Source organism: Cygnus atratus, chromosome 9, assembly GCF_013377495.2.
Source record: "Cygnus atratus isolate AKBS03 ecotype Queensland, Australia chromosome 9, CAtr_DNAZoo_HiC_assembly, whole genome shotgun sequence".
In the NCBI taxonomy this organism is placed as follows: Eukaryota; Metazoa; Chordata; class Aves; order Anseriformes; family Anatidae; genus Cygnus; species Cygnus atratus.
In genome coordinates this window covers 20,251,579-20,270,401 of record NC_066370.1, presented here as the reverse complement: position 1 = coordinate 20,270,401, position 18,823 = coordinate 20,251,579, and the positions used below count along the sequence as shown (strand labels likewise).

The window sequence follows — 18,823 nt, the reverse complement described above, 5'->3', positions numbered from 1 at the left end:
TAAACGTTGCCATCTTCAGCTCTGTAATATATTATTTCTAAGGGTTCCATGTCATTGTTGAAATTGATAAAGCTCAATAAAAGCCCACTGAGCGAGAAATGGAAAAAATTATATAAAATACACTCTGAAATAAGCTTTTATTTCTTTAAGTACTGACCTATCTTTCTACAGCAAGTTAGAAGATCATAGGATGGTGACAATAGAAACATTTTTTTGTGTATCAGCCTTTTAAATATTTCATTTACAATATGATTTATCCAAAAAACTACTTTTAACATGAGACATTGGGGCTTCATATGTCATGTATCTTTCTGAGTTGCTGGTGAAATCTTACTGATAAGATTTGCATACGAATAGGATTTACTTACTAATTAACTTACAAAGATTTGCTTACTAACAGGAAGATCACAGAACCTAGGTAAGATTATGATATATCTCCTGTGACCAGGTAGATTTGTGAAATTCATCCTAAGCTCTGAGAACCAGCCTATATAATCTAGTTTTGTGTTGTATCACCACGAGTAACAGGGATTTTGTAGATGGGCTCTGTTCTGCACTCCTCCAAACCACTGTCGATTCTGGTTTTACTTTCTGGTCTTTGAAAGTACTCGCCATCTTCAGCTGGAGCCTTAGCTCTTTTATGGGAACAAAAATTGTAGGAGATCAGTGACACATGCAGGTTTAATAGAGAAAGCCTCTGTCTGGAGAGTTGTTTTTTAAAACAGATTTTTGAATGTTGTACATTGGGGCGATGGATCCCTTCAGGTGCTAGACTGAAGATGTATAGCTGAATCATGTCCACCTCTTATCTTTGGACTAGGTTAAGGGCACAAAATCTTGCATCCCAGCTGCTCAGGGGTCATCTTTTGTGGTTCTTCCCCCTCAAAGAATGTGTTAATATTTTCATTGCTAGACTTTGGCAATGACAGCTTAAAACCGGGAATTCAGACTGTGTTGTTTATGATGTTGTAGCTCGTCTATAAAAGTGACTATTTTTTTCCTGTTAGCCAAGTTTCCTTAAAGTGTAATAGCCTGCAAGTGTACAGTTTTCAGATTGTTAAAGTTAAAATTACTAAGTTATTGTTAAGAAAAAAAAAAAAAGAAAGTTAAATATGATTGACTGTAATTAGAGCAAAAAGTGTTTGGTGGAAAAAAAAAAAAATTGAAGTGAAATGTGCCCAAGCAAGTGACTGGCAAAATTAAGAAAAAGAAAAAATAATCTATAGCACAAATTAGTCATATAAAATTAACTTTCCTAAGAAGTGCTATGGCCTCATTGCAGCTATTGCTGTCAGCATTTTCAAGTTAAACACCATTTACAATAATTTTATTTCACACAAAATTCAACTGTAAGCCTAAATGCAAATACCCCAATAATAGTTCTTTGTCTTTGTAAAGCTTTGTGTTTTTTTTTTTCTTTTAAAGGCAATTATTATGTATTGAGAAATGCGATGCAAAATGTATTATTGATAAAACCTTGAATCTGAAAAACGTGCTGTGTAGGGAAACTGAATATTAGGTTAGAATATAGGCAGTTTGTATGAGGGGGAACGGTGTTCACAGAAGTGTTTTGAGTGGGTTGCATCTTCTTCAGGAAGAGGAGGTTGCTGCTAACCCCCCGATCCCACTGAGAGTGAGGGGCAAGAGGTGTTCAGCTGGTGGCTTCTCCCTGGACCCACTGGTGGCTGCATTTAAACTGAATTATGGCAAGGACTGGCTGAAACACAGACTTGATTTCTTCTTTCATGGGCAACGTTTTCTTGCTGCTATGCCCCTTCCAAATATATTTTGTTTGTTGTAACTGCACAATGTCTTCATGTTCCTGAAATGCTAAGCAGGGACAAGAACTACAGCACTTTTTTTTTCAGAGAACCCCTTGGTGTGAGGCGAGCTTTTCCCACCCCAGGGCAGCAGCTCCAGCAGCGGGCAGAGCTCTGTGTCTGCGGCACCTTAGCAGGGCTGGGGTTGCTGCAGGTGAACACCCCGAAAACTGAGCCAGAACCTACCAGAAACAGAGGGGAAAGCCGTTCTGAAAATGGAAGCCAAGTGAAGGCACCAGCATATATGATAAGAAGTGCACAGACTCTGTAACTGAGCCATTTATACTGATCTGGTTAAGCTGAAGTTTTAATAAACCTCCTCGGTAGGCTCTGCGTGTTTCACGGATGTTGTTAGTTCCTGCAAGATCAGTAAATATTTCTGAGTTTTGTTTCACCAGATATGTGTTTAAAAACTAAACGTGTCAGAGTAGAAAAGATCTATGTTAGTAATACATGCCCAGCATATTGGAGGCCACACATCCTCCGCTGCCTCTGCTTTAGCTTCGTGATGCTGGGCCAGGAGGAGCTTCCTGGCAATTCTTCTTTCACCAAGCCCCAGGACTTCAGAGGCTCTGAAAAGGCAGCAGACAGACAAATAGGTTTTTGTCATTTGTTTTTTATATAGTTGTTGTGCAGAGTGACAAAGAACTTAATTTTCCTCCTGTAACTAAACTGGTTGCCAAGCATGTATCCCAAATATGAGGAAAGGAAAAATCATTACCGCAGAAAATTACAGAAGAGATGATGGAAGTATCACATTTTTTTGGTATTACAGTGTACTGTAATGTTGCTGTTGACAAGGGCATCATAATCTCTTCTGCAAACAACTTTTTTTTTTTTTTTCAGGGACTTATCACTGGAGAAATTTGTCTGGGCCTGAAACTTGTCATCGTCTCATTTAACAAAGTACTAAATTGTTGTCAAATACGTTTGATAGACTTGTAGGTGTTGTGGGTGTTGATTTCTGGAACAAACACAGCTATTTGCCCTGCCAACAGATGATGATCTATCTGTTTTGGGGGTTTAACACTCTGTATAGGGAATACCGAGAAGACATTTAAAATGATAGAGAATCATTAAAATTGAGATTCACTAACAACCCCAGATTTTTCTTTCTGTGACTATACAGAAAAGTCAACTCATTTGGTACATTTTGTGGGTAAAAGTTGCCTTTTCGTTAACGAATGCTAAATGGCCCAAGAAGGCGTTTGCATGTTAACGCTTGCCACTCTGCCTGCTGTGAATGAGCCTGCTAATTGTCTCAGCTATCTGTAAGCTGACAACTACAGCACCATGCACAAAGCTAGGGGAATTTACCATAATATATTCATATTGGTCTTTGTTGGTTGCATAAAACATTCGTATAAGCTGATCTTTCTGTTGTGGAGGTATTAGAGGTGGTGGTACAGATGCAACACCTTTCATGTAGTCCTTGTTAGATAGTTTTCAAAGGCTTCATTGATAAGGGATTCAAGCAGGAAAGACATCACATGAGGTTTCTGATGGTTTCATAACAAGATGCACCTATCAGGTAGGATATAAATGTGTTATTTTAAGATCAAAGGCATGCAGATAGCTTTGAAATGGACTTGCTAAGGCAATAACGATCTGTTATTGATCTGTTAAGGTTGACTCTCTTGATTTCATGCATATGCCTAATTGAAAGGATATTTAATATGATTGATACTTCGCTACAAACATTTTACCCACAAATAAGTGGAAGTATAGAAATAGACATCAGCTTTATTGGTCATCAGCTTTGCTATGTCCAGTATTCCACAATTTACAATCCCCTTTGCGGTCCCTACAAAACAGCTTTCAAGCTTGCTTGGTGCACGTTCAGACTTCTGGCATTTTGCAATTGCTCTTTTATCTTACAATAAAACATGTATTTAACAACAATTAAATGTTGAAACAGCTTGCTGGCAGATGGGTTGGATTTTCTGTCTCCTGAAGTTCTCAAAAGTATCTTTCAAAAATATGTTCTTTTTACGGTCTGTGTTATTGGGAAGACTGAGCTAGAGTATCAGAATGGCTTTTCATGACTTTACAGTTTATCCATCTTTCTATTGTCTTTTATGTTGTTATTCTCTGTGTAATGTTTCCTTTATCTTTCAAATTCTTACCTAAGATTGCATTTAATACATAATCTTTAAGTCATGGTACCTCCTTAACCAGCCAAGTAGTAAATAGGACTGTTAATATAAAAAGAATATATGTATTATTCAGAATCAGGAGACCACTTTCTAAGATAACTGTTGGCAGAGCTAAATACATTATGGGCCCTAATCTCAGTTTTTCTGGGTAAGTTGTGTCTTCACACTCAAATGATGAAGTTGGCAATATTACTAGAAAAATGAAGACATTAACTGCAGCTTGCCTTCTTCGTGTTCCTTAACTAACTCAGATGCATTGCTGAGCAGATCCATTACACCAAAGACTGGTCTCAAATACAAAACTGAATTGAATTATTATTTCTTTTAGTTCATTTAGCTTTTTTTTCTGAAGTTTTGTAACTGATTTTGGTGCTTTATGTGAATACTGAATTGCTGAGATTAACTACGCTGTGGTTACTACTTGTCTGCATTAACAGCCATGAAAGAAATTTCATAGGAATTCTTATTATGTGCTTATGTGTAGAGATTTAAATAACCTTTATTAACGCACTTCATTGAACAATAACATATGTTTTTAAAATGTCATAAATGCAGAGAAATCTTAAGTACCACTGAAACACAATGGTCACCATTTATAAACTCAGCAAGATCATTTGCCATGCAACTGCATCTTAAAGCTGCCTTTAATTCCTGTGCTATGGGTAATACCGTAGTTACCTGATAAGAGATTGTTCATTTGACTAAAGCCTTGTGTTAAATGACTGTAGGAATTCTAGAGTCAAAATTATATAGTAATGATTTTTGAAGGACAAACCTCTCTTCCAATTATTTTCTAATAAGAAGCAGTATGAAATGGAGTTGGAAAGATGTGGTTGTTGGGCAGTTGTTATCCGATAGTGACCTCTGTCATTCACAGTTTGCAAGTTAATCCCTTCACCAGCAAAGAAGAAGACAGAACAAAAGGGCAGATAAATAGTTTCAAGATTGGTTAGCCCAGTTGCCCAAATGATGTTTTTGGGGAAAAAGTTGACCTGTTGAATTGCAGAGCTGCAGTTCAGAGACCTTCCCAAACCTGAAGGTTGAGCAAATGGAAGCCCCCAAAAGTTCAGCCAGACCAGCAGGGTTGTGGAGCAGGGCCATCACAACCTGTTGATCAGTGCAGGTGGGCACCTCACTGAGCAGCAGATAGTGGTGAAGGACCTGGGCGTTACAGGAGGCATCTGACTGGGGGCACGAGGCAAGCGCTGCACTTATGAACAAGTCAGGTAGCTCACAGCCTACCAGGATTATGTCTCAGTAGATCTAGGACAGCTCTTGCTCTCCTGTACTCTGAGGCCACAACTGAAATGTTGCATCCGGTTTTGGATTCTTCAATTCTGGAAAGATATTGAGAAACTGAGGCAAGTCAAACATCTGATTTGAGCCTTGTTTCTTCTGCTGAAAAAGGGAATCTGATAGCAGCAATAAATCCCACTTTGAGTGAGATACTGGACGAGATAATCTCCAAAGGTTCCTTGGAACTAACATTTTTATGAATATATGATTCTATTCACCTGAAAGAATTAAGCATGTATTATTTTATACTACTATAGCTATATATATATATATTTTTTTTCCATTTTGTTCTCTGATCCACAAAGCAATGAAGCATATGCATAATTTTAAGCATGCATCGTGGCAAGATGCACAAAAGTACCTCAGAACTGCAGCACTTAAGTGATTGCTAAATTGACCAGAATCTTTAAAGATCTGAACTATCTACGTATTTTCAGGCAGGATATTTTTGATAACAATTTTTTGATCCTTAAGGACACTAACATGATTTTAAAAGGTTCCCTGTGGGTTTTCCAGCAACACTTGGATAATGTTCAAGGCCATGGATTCGAATGTGCTTGAAATTATGCTATGTGCTTTAACTTTTTGCACAAAGTTTCACTTCAAACACCCTGCTACACCAAGGGCAAAATAAAAGCTTTGCAGATGTAAGCCATTTGTTGATTCAACTAGAAGTTAGATACAAACATTTTTTTATTATTATTATTTAAATAAGTGATGTGGCTTAATTACACAGATTCGGATGCTTTAGTTCAGCTCACTCTAAACTCTTCCTTCCACTGTGTGTAGAAGGACTTGGATTGCAGGTAGAGAATTGATTTGCAAAGTGTATACAATAGCTACACTGGAAACACATACCTCAACTAGATGCTCTCTTGGCTGTTGCTGGACTGCCTGACAGTTATAGACAGGGGATATTTATACGGCTGCACAAGGGTCTGTAAATTGTAGAGAGCACGGTAGTCTTTCAGCGGACAATAGGCTGTTTCATTTTATCTGTTTTCTAATGGTTTGTTCTCTTCAAAGAGCTGCACAAAAGCTAAATTCTACTTTGGTGTTGAGTAGCTTAATCTATTATGTGGCCTCAATAATGTTGTCTGGAGTTAAGTCTTAGAGAAAGAAAATGCCTTAAAATGTAAAAATGGTGGGATAATGTGGCGTTGTAGATATCATTTGATATCTATCACTGTGAGAAGTTTAATATCTTAATCTTCATTTTATTCTAATTGATGAGTCTGCCTGATGTTTGAAAAGCCCTAAATTACAGATGCTTGCGTGATGGAATAGCTATTGTCAAAGTATGGAGGAAAATGGCACCCTATTGTTGCAGTCTGTTGAAAACAATTTGTTGAAAATTGACTTTGAATGTTTGCACTGGAGGTCAGAGTTCCCTTTAGAGGGTTCATACTTCCATAGAAATATTTAGAAGTACCATAGATAGTGCCTTGCTATTAAAGGAATGATTTTGATATAAATACGTACCTGCCAGTGGTTTTGATCCATTAAAATGGGAAAAAATAAGTGGAGCAAAACAGCTGGGACAATTTCTAAGTAAATTCATCAGTCATTCAGGAGCTATGCATTTAAAATAGTTATAAATAATAGAATGTTCCATCTAAAAGGAAGTCTTTTATTGATGTGTAAGTACAGTGTCACCCTGAAGTTTCTTTTTTAACTTAGTGTTTCCATGTGTTTAGAATCAGATCAGGCAAATTAGTTATTTTTATTTTTTCAACTTTATTTTAACAGCATTATTTTGGATGGTGTGTGCAATGAAATTGATACACGCAGTTAAGCTTTAAAAATGACTTTCAGGTGATAAATAATTGTTTTAGAAACTGTGTGTTCACTCAAATTTTTATTACTATCTTGGAGATTGGAGACTGACAAAATAATGGGCTAACTTTTCTGTTTGCTACTGGTACTTGTCAATTCCCTTTCCTCGTATCCTCGTAATATATTATATCCCTTTAAATATCTTATTTCCTCACTGATGATTGTGTGACTACTGATCCTACAAAGGTTAATAGGTGGATGGAAATGAGCAGAGTGAAACTGAGAACCCAGTTTTTGCTTTTTAATATGTATTTTCAGTTCTCCAAGGTTTTCAAAGGAGACATAATAAATTGTTTACGTGGACATAATGAAACAAATGCTTAAGTTTTTGTGTGTGTTTGTTTTTAATTTATTTTAATAGATAAAAAGATGGCATATCACAAAGTGAATGCAGACCAGAGAGCACAGGGGCACTCTCCATACCTTGACAACGATGACCTCCAGGCCACAGCACTGGAACTGGAATGGGACATGGAAAAAGAGCTGGAGGAGCCTGGCTTTGACCATTTCCGACTGGATGGTGCAGTCCAGCATCATCTGGGAAACTCACAGAGCCCTGACCTTGATCTTGAGCCCATCCAGCCATCAGCTTCTCCTAAAGGAAGATTCCAGCGACTTCAGGAAGACCCTGACTACATCTCACACTACACAAGACAGGCACCAAAGAATAACCGCTGCAACTTTTTTCAGATACTGAAAGTATTTTGCACTGCTTTGATTGTATTTATTTTTGGAATTGTGATAGGATATTATTCAGGCAAGAAATGTCCTTCTCCCCCAGCATCTCCAGAACCAAATAACCCTCATATCTACCGTGAAATCCTCAAGGAAATCAAAGCTGAAAATATTCAACAGATTTACAGGTATGTACCTTAACATTTTTTCTCTAAATGCCTTCAGGTGCTAATGTTAAGATTTGCTCTGATTTGTTTTACTTACAAACCTTGAATTTTTCTACATGTGTTCAGTAGTCTCATGATACTTGGGAAACTTTCAGTTATGTATGGGGAGGTGAGAATGAAACTCAAATGATTTTTATAGTGGTGTGGATTTGTATTAGTTGTGCTGTTATGGAAATATTCTTATTTTAAGAGGATGATCATTTTTGCTCCAATAATGTTATGTTGCTAAATATATTAATAGTACCTTTAATGTACAGGAATTGAAAAACATGGACTATGCAAAGTGAATATAAATATAGAAGGTACCAGCTTTCCTAGATCTTGTCAATCATCAAATAATGTTGAAAAGCAAGGTTATAGATTGTGACTTGTAATATTTGGTGCTTTAAGAAATTTCCATTTAATCTCTGGCAAATACGTGAATCCTTGCTTTTGTTTTTCGGTGTGAATCCTTGCCTTTGTCTTTCAGTCTATAAGGGGGAATTAAACCTTTACTCTGCCTGTGTTCAAAGGTAAAATTGAAGTCTGAACTGTGAAAGATTGCTGTTTGTTTTTAGAACACAGGCAGATAACTCCTTCTCCCAAATTGTTTAAAATAATTACTGAATTGAAAAAGCAATGTTTCAATCCATAGTACCTATTTTATGGATGTGGATCTGAAGTGTTATAAAATGTCTACTAAAACCCTTAGCTGGGTTTTATCTTATTTTTTTTTCTTCCATACAGAACCTTTCCACTGATTTGAAAGTTTATAAAACACTTTGGTATGAGAGTACACTTTTCTTTAGCAGTGAATGGGGATAAAACTAGATTCTCCTGTTTTCCTGCCAACTTTTGAAAGTGCTGTCTATATGAAGGAGGAGTTCAGCTTATTTCTGGCTTCTCAAAGTGACCCAGAGCAGTGAAAGTTCCTTTTTCATGGTAAAGGAAATGCATTGCAGATTTTTTTGATCAGTATCCGTTCAAAAGTGGCAGAATTTATATACTCAAGATTAGGAAGGATTACTGTAGAGGATATCTGAAAAGTTGGTCTGGATATTTCAGAAGTAAATTGAAAGTAACCAATGAAGTATTCTAATATAACTTGTTGCTTTTATTTTTGATAAACCTGATCTGAAATCCTTGAAGTGGTCAGTACCATGTTTTGAGACAGCACTGTTACTAAATACAAGTTAAAGAACAAAAAATGTGTAAAGGACTTTGTCAGTTTTCATGTGCTGATCTGACTCTACTTTATGGATCCAATTATTTTCATAACGAGAAACTTTATAAAGTGACAAGCAATGGTTATTTTGAATGATAAAAATTTAATCTTCTCTGCTCAGAAAGGAAAGTAGATCGAAGTCTGTCATTAAGCTTAGTCATGAACAAAGTATTTAAATAAACTGGATTTTGCTGATTGAGTATTACGTGAAGATTACAGAGAAGTCTGTCAGTCTTGGAACAGTATTCCAATACTGTGGTTTTGATTGGGAATAACTTACCATTTTATTATTTTGAGAAGTGATTTAAAAACATTCTGTTGTTTCATCTCTTTTCAAATTATTTTGGCTAGGGATTGAGATGTTAAGAAGAATCTCAATTTATGTGAGTTATATAAATACTTTGCATCTTACAAAACTTACATAGTTGCCAACATTTAATTAACATAGTTTGTAGGACTTGGTTATTTTTTTCAACATAATAACATGATTTCTGCAAATGTAATCAAGGATTATACTTAATTTCATTACTTATCAGTTCTATGTATAAGTATATAATCAATGTGTTTAGTATACTGCATTACCCACAAGATTTTTCTTCACCCAGCATTTTGATCTGAAAAAGGTTTTATTGGATGTTCTGTTAAGCTGCTTTCCCTCAACATCTGTTTGGCTAGAGTCAGAGCTGTTGCAATGAAACCTGCATATATGTAGCCCCAAAAATATAGAACCTGCAACATATGTTTCTTGAGGGGGAAACAAAAACTGACAAAATCAATACATGTTATTGTAAAACTTCTTTCAAAGTAATATAGTTTGAATTACTAGGAATAAGTGGCAGCTGCTTAACTTGCAATTTCTAAATGTTACTGAGAATGACATTAATTTAATTTTCTTAGCTTACTACTTAGATCAGACTCAATAAAGGTAAGAGATTTTGCTAACAGTTCTGATAAAGGACTGGGAAGAAAAATGCGTAAAAGACACAGCTGTACCAGTCCTATTACCCAAGTAGACATCACCTTAATGTGCTTAGAAGTCTGGAGTGGGAACTTTCTGTTGAGATGGACTCTGCTGCAGTAAGATGATGTTTTGAGTATTGGGCTGTAAAAGGCTCTAGGCTATAAAAAGTTGCTGAAGTGCACCAGGGGACTTTTGTTGATTTTGCTGGGATTTGGACTGGATTCTGTGCAAGTTGAATGGAGGATCACATAGGGTGACAGTAGTTTGTCTGAAAAGTTTGATGAAATGGGAGGTACAGGCATTCCTGCCATCTCCCTTTTTGGCTCTTTGTGAGAGCTCATTTGCTGGTCTTCTGTCAGTCCCATCAGCCTTTTTTTCCTGCCATACTTTCAGGAAAAGACAAGGGAAAAAATGAGACAATGTTAACACGCTGGTCTGGAGTTAGAGGGAAGATCATCACTAACTTCAATATTGCTCTCATTAACCAGCAAGATTTTGTTCATTAGAGGGAAGGTTGTCACTAATTTAAATGTAGCTCTCATTAACAACCAAGATTTTGTTCGCCATAGATGTTGTGAAGCATTTATCTTTAAGAATGGCAAACATTTGAATTTTGTGCAAATCGAAATTCGGTTGGTTGTCAGTTAAGGTTTGAGTTGAGTATTTTTAACAAACTAAAGGGACGAGACAATGAAAGCACAAAAAGTAGCATGAATAGAGTCTGCTCAAAGACCCCTAGTATTATAATAACTGTTAACATCTTTTTCTTAAAGAAAATACATTGTTTAACACTTTTAACAGTAAAAAGCACTTCAATAGGGGAAATAAAGAGATGGTATTTTTATTTTGAATGAAATCATTTCAATGGTGTTGCTCCAAAGACAGACGAAAATGGGACAAAATCCTAAATTTCTTGGGAAGTATAGGGCTACCATATTTATTTTATAAGAAGTTGTATTTTTTTGGTTTGATTTCTGTAAATTAACTCAATATAAAGAGATTCATGTTGAATTGTAAGTGTAAAGAAAAAGGCACAATTGTGTTGTTGTCAATTATAATTCTACTTATACCTTACTTATCAGATTAGTTAATTCTCAAATATTATTTTAAAAATTCTCATAGCCTTATGCTGCTTTAATGTGCTGTTCCTTTTGACAGTAAAAGGTCTCAGTTACTATCAGTTTTGCAGTCATGCTATGGCAAAAAATGGATATGTTTCTCCATGATTAAGAACAGGGGCCTATAGACGGAAGACTTTTTTGTTCTTCTCTTCATCCAGTCCATCAGGCTGCTCTTACATTTCAGCTCTGTGTTTCATTCTATATATCCTCACTCAAATGCTTTCTTCACTACGATTTTTTCTCCCTCGAGCAATAGGGAGGTTTAAATCCCTTCGTAATGCATCTAGTTATAACTAACTGTCCTTTGGAGACATATCTGTTCCTTCTTCCAGCTGGTAATATCACCTTCGGAATCTCACAAATCCATCTCTGGCAAGAATTGATTTGTCACCGGTGTCTGGTGCTATCCATAACTTCAGCTTAATTCTTCAAAGGGCTGCAGGAAAGTAGACAGCAGCAGCTCTCCTACAGGGTCATTGCCAAAGAAACAAAAGTTTGCTATGCAGTGAGAAAAGGAGTTTATCTGAAAGCGAAAGCGAGGTGGGAAACTTCTTTCCACGCCCAAGTGTTTGTTTTCCGTCAGTAGTTATATTCAGTGCTGTTAAAACCTTGGAACATTGAGCCTTTTTACTGCATGAAGTCTGTGAAACACCTGGGAAGCAGAGACCAGAACTTCTCGGAAAAGTTGGATATTTGGACATGAATTAAATTTCCAAGCTGCTTCTTGGAAAAACTGAATTTGCTGTTCCAGGAATGAGAAATCACACCAGGAACAGACCATCACCTTCTAAAGGGAAGGGTATGAGGAGAGAAAGGAGAAATAACATCTTGTGCTCAGGAGCTCCAGTGGCTGCTTCCCTTAGTGAAGTCCAATTCCATCCCCACTGTTAGTTAATAGCTACGTGCTGATGTATTCATGGGTAAATAACAGACCTAGACCACTGCTTGCTTGACCTGGGATTTGCTGGTTTTGCTGCTTTCTGTCCACCATATGCAAGCAAATTCTCTGACTTTGGTCATGCCAGCAATTGAGAAATGTATTGCAAAAACCAAGTCCATGGGAACTTGCCCTATTCGTGTCTGTGTATCAGTCTTGGATATTTATTGTATTGTTAGGCTGAATCAGAAGTCCTCCCTACTGCATCTTTAGAAATTGATATTGCCACATTCCTGGGTAACCAGGAGCTCAGTGAACTCCGGATTTATGTCCTTCCCACAGTTTGTGTAATCACTTGGGATTCTCTTTATTCACATGATAATTTTCGACATGTATTTATACGTACAAAGACCTTTTTGAAAGGAGATAAGAGTGATATCAAACAAGTGAAAGCTCACCCTTATTCTCCTGCTACCTCACCAGTAAAGAATGGCTCTGAGAACGTGGAGAGGTATCTTTTGTGCATGAAAGTGCATGCATGCCCTGCGTGACCTGAACTATTATCTGTGGAACAGTAACTTGATAAATTTAGGCTCCAGATACCCACTTACGTCTAATGTGATTTTTCCTTTGCCTCAAAATAGTTTGTATCTGTACTTCAGAGGTGTTAATAGAAAAGCTTGTCTAGTTTATAGTTTTCATTGGTTTCATTTGATTCACCTTTTTTATTTTTTCGAAATTGCTGAACATAGCTCTTTCATTTTTTTTTCTGTAGATGGAAGAAGGACGCATTATATTGATATATAATGTTTGACAAGGAGGTGTAAGTTTGTTCTCTTAGTGTCAGTTACAGCATATGCTTATAAAATTCCTCTTCCTGTTGGATGAAACATCTTAGCTTATGGTTTATTCAACATCATAAGGACATGTTTTATGTTTCAAGTCCACTGTGTGGTTCACTGAAAACAATTTTTCCTCTCAGTTGATTATTTTTCTTAATGGTAACCATAAAAAATATATTGAATTTGAGATGTTTGATTTGGGAAATCATTTACAGTAAAGTGTGATTTTTGTCTTATAACTGTGTCCTTTGTAAATGAAGTACACAGTGTTGCTTTAAAATAATTTTTCCAACCAATACACCAGTGTGATATAGTAATGAATTAGATCCAATAAGCTGTATATTCACATTGGCATAATAAGTAATGAGTCCCTTGATAAATTTCCTTATCTGTCACAGCCCACATGAATGGCTTCTGCCTTATTGCTTCTTTCTCAAAAAACAACATACAGTTCTGTACTAGGAAAAATAGAAAGAAAATCACAATCACAACTGGGCCAACTTACCAGTTCAGAAACTCTTTAAAAGACAAAAAAAAAAAAAAGTATTTTATTTTGTCTTTGAGCTGCAAGAAAATGAGAGAGATTGCCAAACCTTTGAGACCTTTTAGCAGAAGAAAAGCAGCAGGATTTGTGTGTTGTGTATGATGTCCTGCCTGGCTACAAACTGAAAACTGAGAATGATGCTTTTGGGCATTTTCTTATAACAGTATCATTCCAGGTTGTTTATTTTGTAGAATAGCAAAATATGTAGATTAGCTAATTGGGAATTTCTGAAGTTTTTTTTTTCATTATTGTTTTTTCTTAAATGTCTTTTTTGTGGTGCAGCGTTTGTTTCAATGCAACATTCACGGGCTCAGGGTGGAAACCTGAGGGGGGAAGATGAGGGGCAGACAGTCCAGTCCTGGTGAGACATTACATGGGGATATGGGGGACTGAGGGTCACAGTCCTGCTCTGCTTTTATGTCTGAGTGTTGGTCCAGTGCCTCACATTTTCTGGTAAAAAGGAACACCTGTTTATGATAGGCATTAGAGTGGAAATGAATTTTGCTCTGATGACTTCTTTTTGGACTGTGTAATCTTATATTTTAAAATTAGAGGTTACCTTGCCAATTTGCCTTGCATTCATTAAAAGCAGGAGTGTGGTTAGGGTTTAGAGAGAAAACCAATTTCCATGGCCATTAGATATCTACCTCTTTACCATGACTGCTGAAAAGTGGGGGGCAATTTAGACCCAATTAGAAACAGCAATTCTGAGCAGTGACAAGTACTACTTTTTCTAATAGACGATGAAATGAGCTGTGCCAGCATGGGCGCGGGAATAATTTGCTTTTTAAAGGTTTAGCATACCTCACTCTAGCCTGCTCGGGCTACCGGATGGAGCAGGGGAGGGACTCACAATTCCCTCAATCTTCCTGTTTTCAGATTTTCAGGACAGCCCAATGTCCCCCGGGTCTCATGCTCCTCTTTACCTGCAGCTGCTTGGTGGTCTTTTGGAAAGCTGAGGATTTCTGAGGGTTGTTTCTGTTGCAGCATGACAAACAGGAACAGACTGTAAATCATCCATGTATCACGAAGCGGTATCAGTTTTTGTACTGTTTGGTGTACCTTTTTAAAAACTTCTGGTAAGTAGTAGGCTCAGTACTAGCCTGCACCTGAAAAAGTAATTGACCAAACGTTTCTGAGTGATGCTGACACTAATGCTGGCTAAAAGGCAATATTTACAGGCAAAAGTCTTATTTATGTTGCCACTCATCAGTTTTATAGGCATAACCAAACCATACTTTTTTCAAGAGAAAAATTCTGAAGAAATCATTCATCCTGTTGAGATGACAGCCTGTTTTTATTGTAGGCCAATTATTTCCAATGTGGAAATATAGGGGACGTGGAAATTGGACCAAGTACTTCTTCAGTGCCCAGTGTTTGCACCTTAATACAAGGAGAATCTGCAATTTTGGCTAGTGGTCCCAGGGACATACTTACAGAGATACTGAGAAACAAACATTCCAGAACAAAAACTCTTGACAGTTTAATTACTGGCACTAGATGCGTTATCTACTAATTGCCTGAACAATGGGATGAGTTTGTTCCTGCTGAGGTAACTGTATTGGCGCTCAACATCTCAGCGTGATGCTGTGCCTAGAGGGTGGCTGTTTTCTCCAGGGAGGAGACGGTGGCACAGGGCATTGCGAAATCTAAATTTTGTAAAATTTCTAAAGCACCAAGCACTAACAAATTCCTGTTTAGGATGCATCTCTCATCAGCAGACTGTAAAACTGAAGTCTATTGGTACTCTTGAGATGCAGGATTTGAGTGGAGTGCTGCAATTCCATGGTATGCACTGCAACAATTAGCAATTAGTTTCCTGCCTGTACACATAAATCAAATTAACAAAGCCTCGAGGGGAAAGAGTTTTCTCAGCCCTGTTTGGTGGTGCTTTGACATCCAGTTCCCTACAGTCAGCACCTATGACAGCTATTTACTAGAAGCCTGCTAATAAGTCAGGGCAGTTACCAAATTCACTGAGACCAGCAGGACAGCAATTTGTTGTGCAGTATTAGGTTACTGTTCATGCAGCATTCATAACTGAAGGCTGCTAAGGAGCAATGCTAGGAATCGATCAGAGATAATCAAATTGATATTGTCTGAATAATAATCAATTTTAATAATCGTCTTCTACAATAGTCTTGCATTAAGGGGCTTCTATTCTCAGTGCAATTCTCTTTGAAAGCTGATGAGTTTCTGAAGTGTTGTAGTTGCCATCCCGAAATAAATAAAATGTATTAAAAAGTTCAGCCTTTTCCCAGTAATATTGGAACTTGCATGTTGTTAGACTTTCGAAATTAAACAAATTCATTTGATGGGTTGGTTTCTTCAGAATTTCTTGAATACTGTTTATGGACGAAAAGTTAAATAATTCAAGAGGTCTGTATGTATGCTTGATTTTATTTATTTTTTGGTCTCAATAATGGATAATCTTTAAACATGCATGAAGTCTTATCCTTCATATAAGCTAATCTTTCCCTTGGACATATTTAATTGACACAAATTTACATACAGATGATTTCTTGATGAACTAGTGCCTGTCCAGGGTAAAACGTTGGGTCACATTCCGCTTATTTGCTGAGAATATTTTAAAGCGTGAAAAGGTTTAAATATTCCAGTTAGATGGAAATTTCCCAATTCATTTTTTTCTTTTAGTAAAAAATAAAAAAATGAAAAGCAAACTCAAGTATCACTATCGAAACTGTTCTAATGTTTCAGAAGTAAAATTGTTTGGAAATCATGAATTTAGTATTTTTATTCTTAGTTTGGAATTTTGTATGTTCATTGATATTTCCTACCAAAGCAAACTGGTCTTCAATCAGCTTAATGTCTTAGTTTATCTTTTGTGAAAGCTAGTTGTTTAAGAGAATGGAGAAAATTTAACAACTTTCATCTTTTCAGCTGTTGTGACATTTTCTTTCTTTTCTATAGTTTCACATAGACTCCCTTGTACCAGTGATATCAGAATCATAAAAGCTCAATATATGCCAGAGTCTACAGGTCTTTCATTTTTAGTGAGCAGGTATTTGAGGGGTTTGTTTATTTTACTTTTTTTTAATAGGTGCTCAAACTTCATTAGCTAGCAGGCTAATAAAGTAGGTTGTGTGAGGCTTAAGGGAAAAGGTGACTATTCCTGTGGTATATACTTAATACACCCATATAGTATGACCTGTGCAATAACACATTTTGCTTTTGTTCAAGTGGTGAACTGGAGCCTACAGACTGGAGAAGCACAGGAGTTCTTCAAAACATGAAGATGGGAGACAGTGGGAGGAAGCATTGATAGTCTAAAATGAATAAGGAGTCTGTGAAAATGTCACCTTTCATGGAAATCACTTTCTTTATTCCAGCAGGGCAGATGCAATTTAGCAGAGAGCTCACATATTATGGTTATGATTGTGGCCAAGGCAGGAGCATGTTCCCAGTGGTTCTGGAATCTGTTTCCTGTCAAAGCGTACGTGAGCCAATGCTGATGCAGTGCAGATTGAGACCATTTAATTATTTAAATAGCTGGGTGAGTGCTATTTGTGAGCAAAAAGTGGTAGCTCTGGGAAGTTGCTGGTTTCATGGCCATTTGTTAGCAACAGTTACTGAATGCTTTTATTTTTAATAAATGCCAACCTAGGTGATGGGCCCTGTGATGTGCATTATTAAATACATAGACAAGCTTAAAAAAAAGGCCGTACGGTCATGAATAAAGTTACCATTCCCTGTCAACTATTTAGGGAGCAAAGCAAGAAAGTGAATTATTCATGATATGCTCAGTGTAAGGCAAATGGAACCTGCTGCTGTGTTGCTAGCAATGCAAGGAGTGACTTAAAAATACAAATGGTTTTCTTCTGTATCATCATGCTTGTTTTTCTTTACTAATATTTCTAAAAACTATTTAAGAAAATTAAACTGTGACAAAAACGAAGAGTTAAGTTTCTGCAGTTCCTCAGAATCCTAACACAGATCCTCTGGGGGATTTTGTTTCTAAATTATTCAGCCTACATGCTAAAAAGATAGATAAGACATTGTGTTTTGGAAGTGAATACAGTTATTCCTTTTGTTCACATGGAAAAAAAAAATTGAAATACGTTTTGTAATGACTGTTTCCTGTAGACAGAAATATAGACATATATCACTGCCTATTTGTATATGAGGTTTTGTGCATATGTGAACACACATATCTACTTTTGCATACTAGCTGAAGTTCTGTCACACTACAAACCTCAAAACTTTCATATATTTATTCTAGTGTTCAGTATCACTTCTGTCTGTGGTTGTGGCTGAAACCTGATTTCCATTCTAATCTCAGGCCCAGAGGTGTTTCAAGTATTTGTAAGTCCTTTGAAACTGCAAGAACTCAAATGCTACAATAATTGTGTTATTGTAGTCAGAGGCCAGTTATTAAGGATACACTTCTGCAGAGGAGGTTAGGTCTCAACTCCTTAATTTTTTTATTTTTATTTTTTAAAGTTGGTAGTATTTTTTTAGCACTAGATGAGAAATAAGTTGAACATAAGTTGAGGGACTCATCTCCTTCATATTGAAATAAGTATTATGTAACATAAAATATTAAGAGCAGAAATACTTCCATGTAAAAATAGATATGTGGGCTCCTTTGTCTGGTGTGGGAAAATAATATAGCAAGAACCAATGGGTGAAAGAGGAAGTATTAAGTTAAAAATAGTAGAATCGTAGAAAGTCTTGTGTTGGAAGGGACATATACATTTAAATGCACATCAAAGGCTCAACGCTACAATCTCTGCCTCTGTTTTTTGTCATTTATGGTCAGGTAAGATCAGATTTTGCAATTTTTCATCAATTGGCTTCTAAGAAAAGGCAATGAGAGTTCTCTGATAGAGGATGTTAGCATTAAACTTCTAAATTTTTGGAGTTACCACTTATTTTCCTTTATTATTGAGCTACTTTAAATAGGTTGTCTGAGAAGGTTTGATATTAATATTCTCTTTTGATTAATAAACTGTACTAGAACAGAGGATTTGGGGCTTGGCAGGAACAAAGCTGAGGCCGAACACAGTGCTGTCACACTTCTGCTGGAATATGCACAGAGCTGTTTATAGCACCACAAGGCCTTCGGGGCATTATCTTGGATTTGCAGCTCTCAACTGGCAAAACTTTTTTTTTTTAAAGAAAAAAAAACAACAAAACAGACACTGTTAAAACAAGAATCATTTGGGATTATTTCAGAAATACAAAGCTAAATAAATTAAATCCTACTTTAGTCTTACGGATTTGGAAATTGGTTTTACATGCTG

The 18,823-nt window shown here is 36.6% G+C and overlaps 1 protein-coding gene across 1 annotated transcript in view; it reads left to right on the top strand.

The window, feature by feature from the left end:
• NAALADL2 (N-acetylated alpha-linked acidic dipeptidase like 2) overlaps window positions 1-18,823 on the top strand; it is a 416,355-nt gene that overhangs the window by 177,020 nt on the left and 220,512 nt on the right. Inside the window, exon 3 of the mRNA XM_050712534.1 lies at window positions 7,470-7,971. Coding sequence (XP_050568491.1) covers window positions 7,478-7,971 — 494 coding nt within the window. The 5' untranslated portion in view covers window positions 7,470-7,477. The remainder of the gene's footprint in view (window positions 1-7,469; window positions 7,972-18,823) is intronic.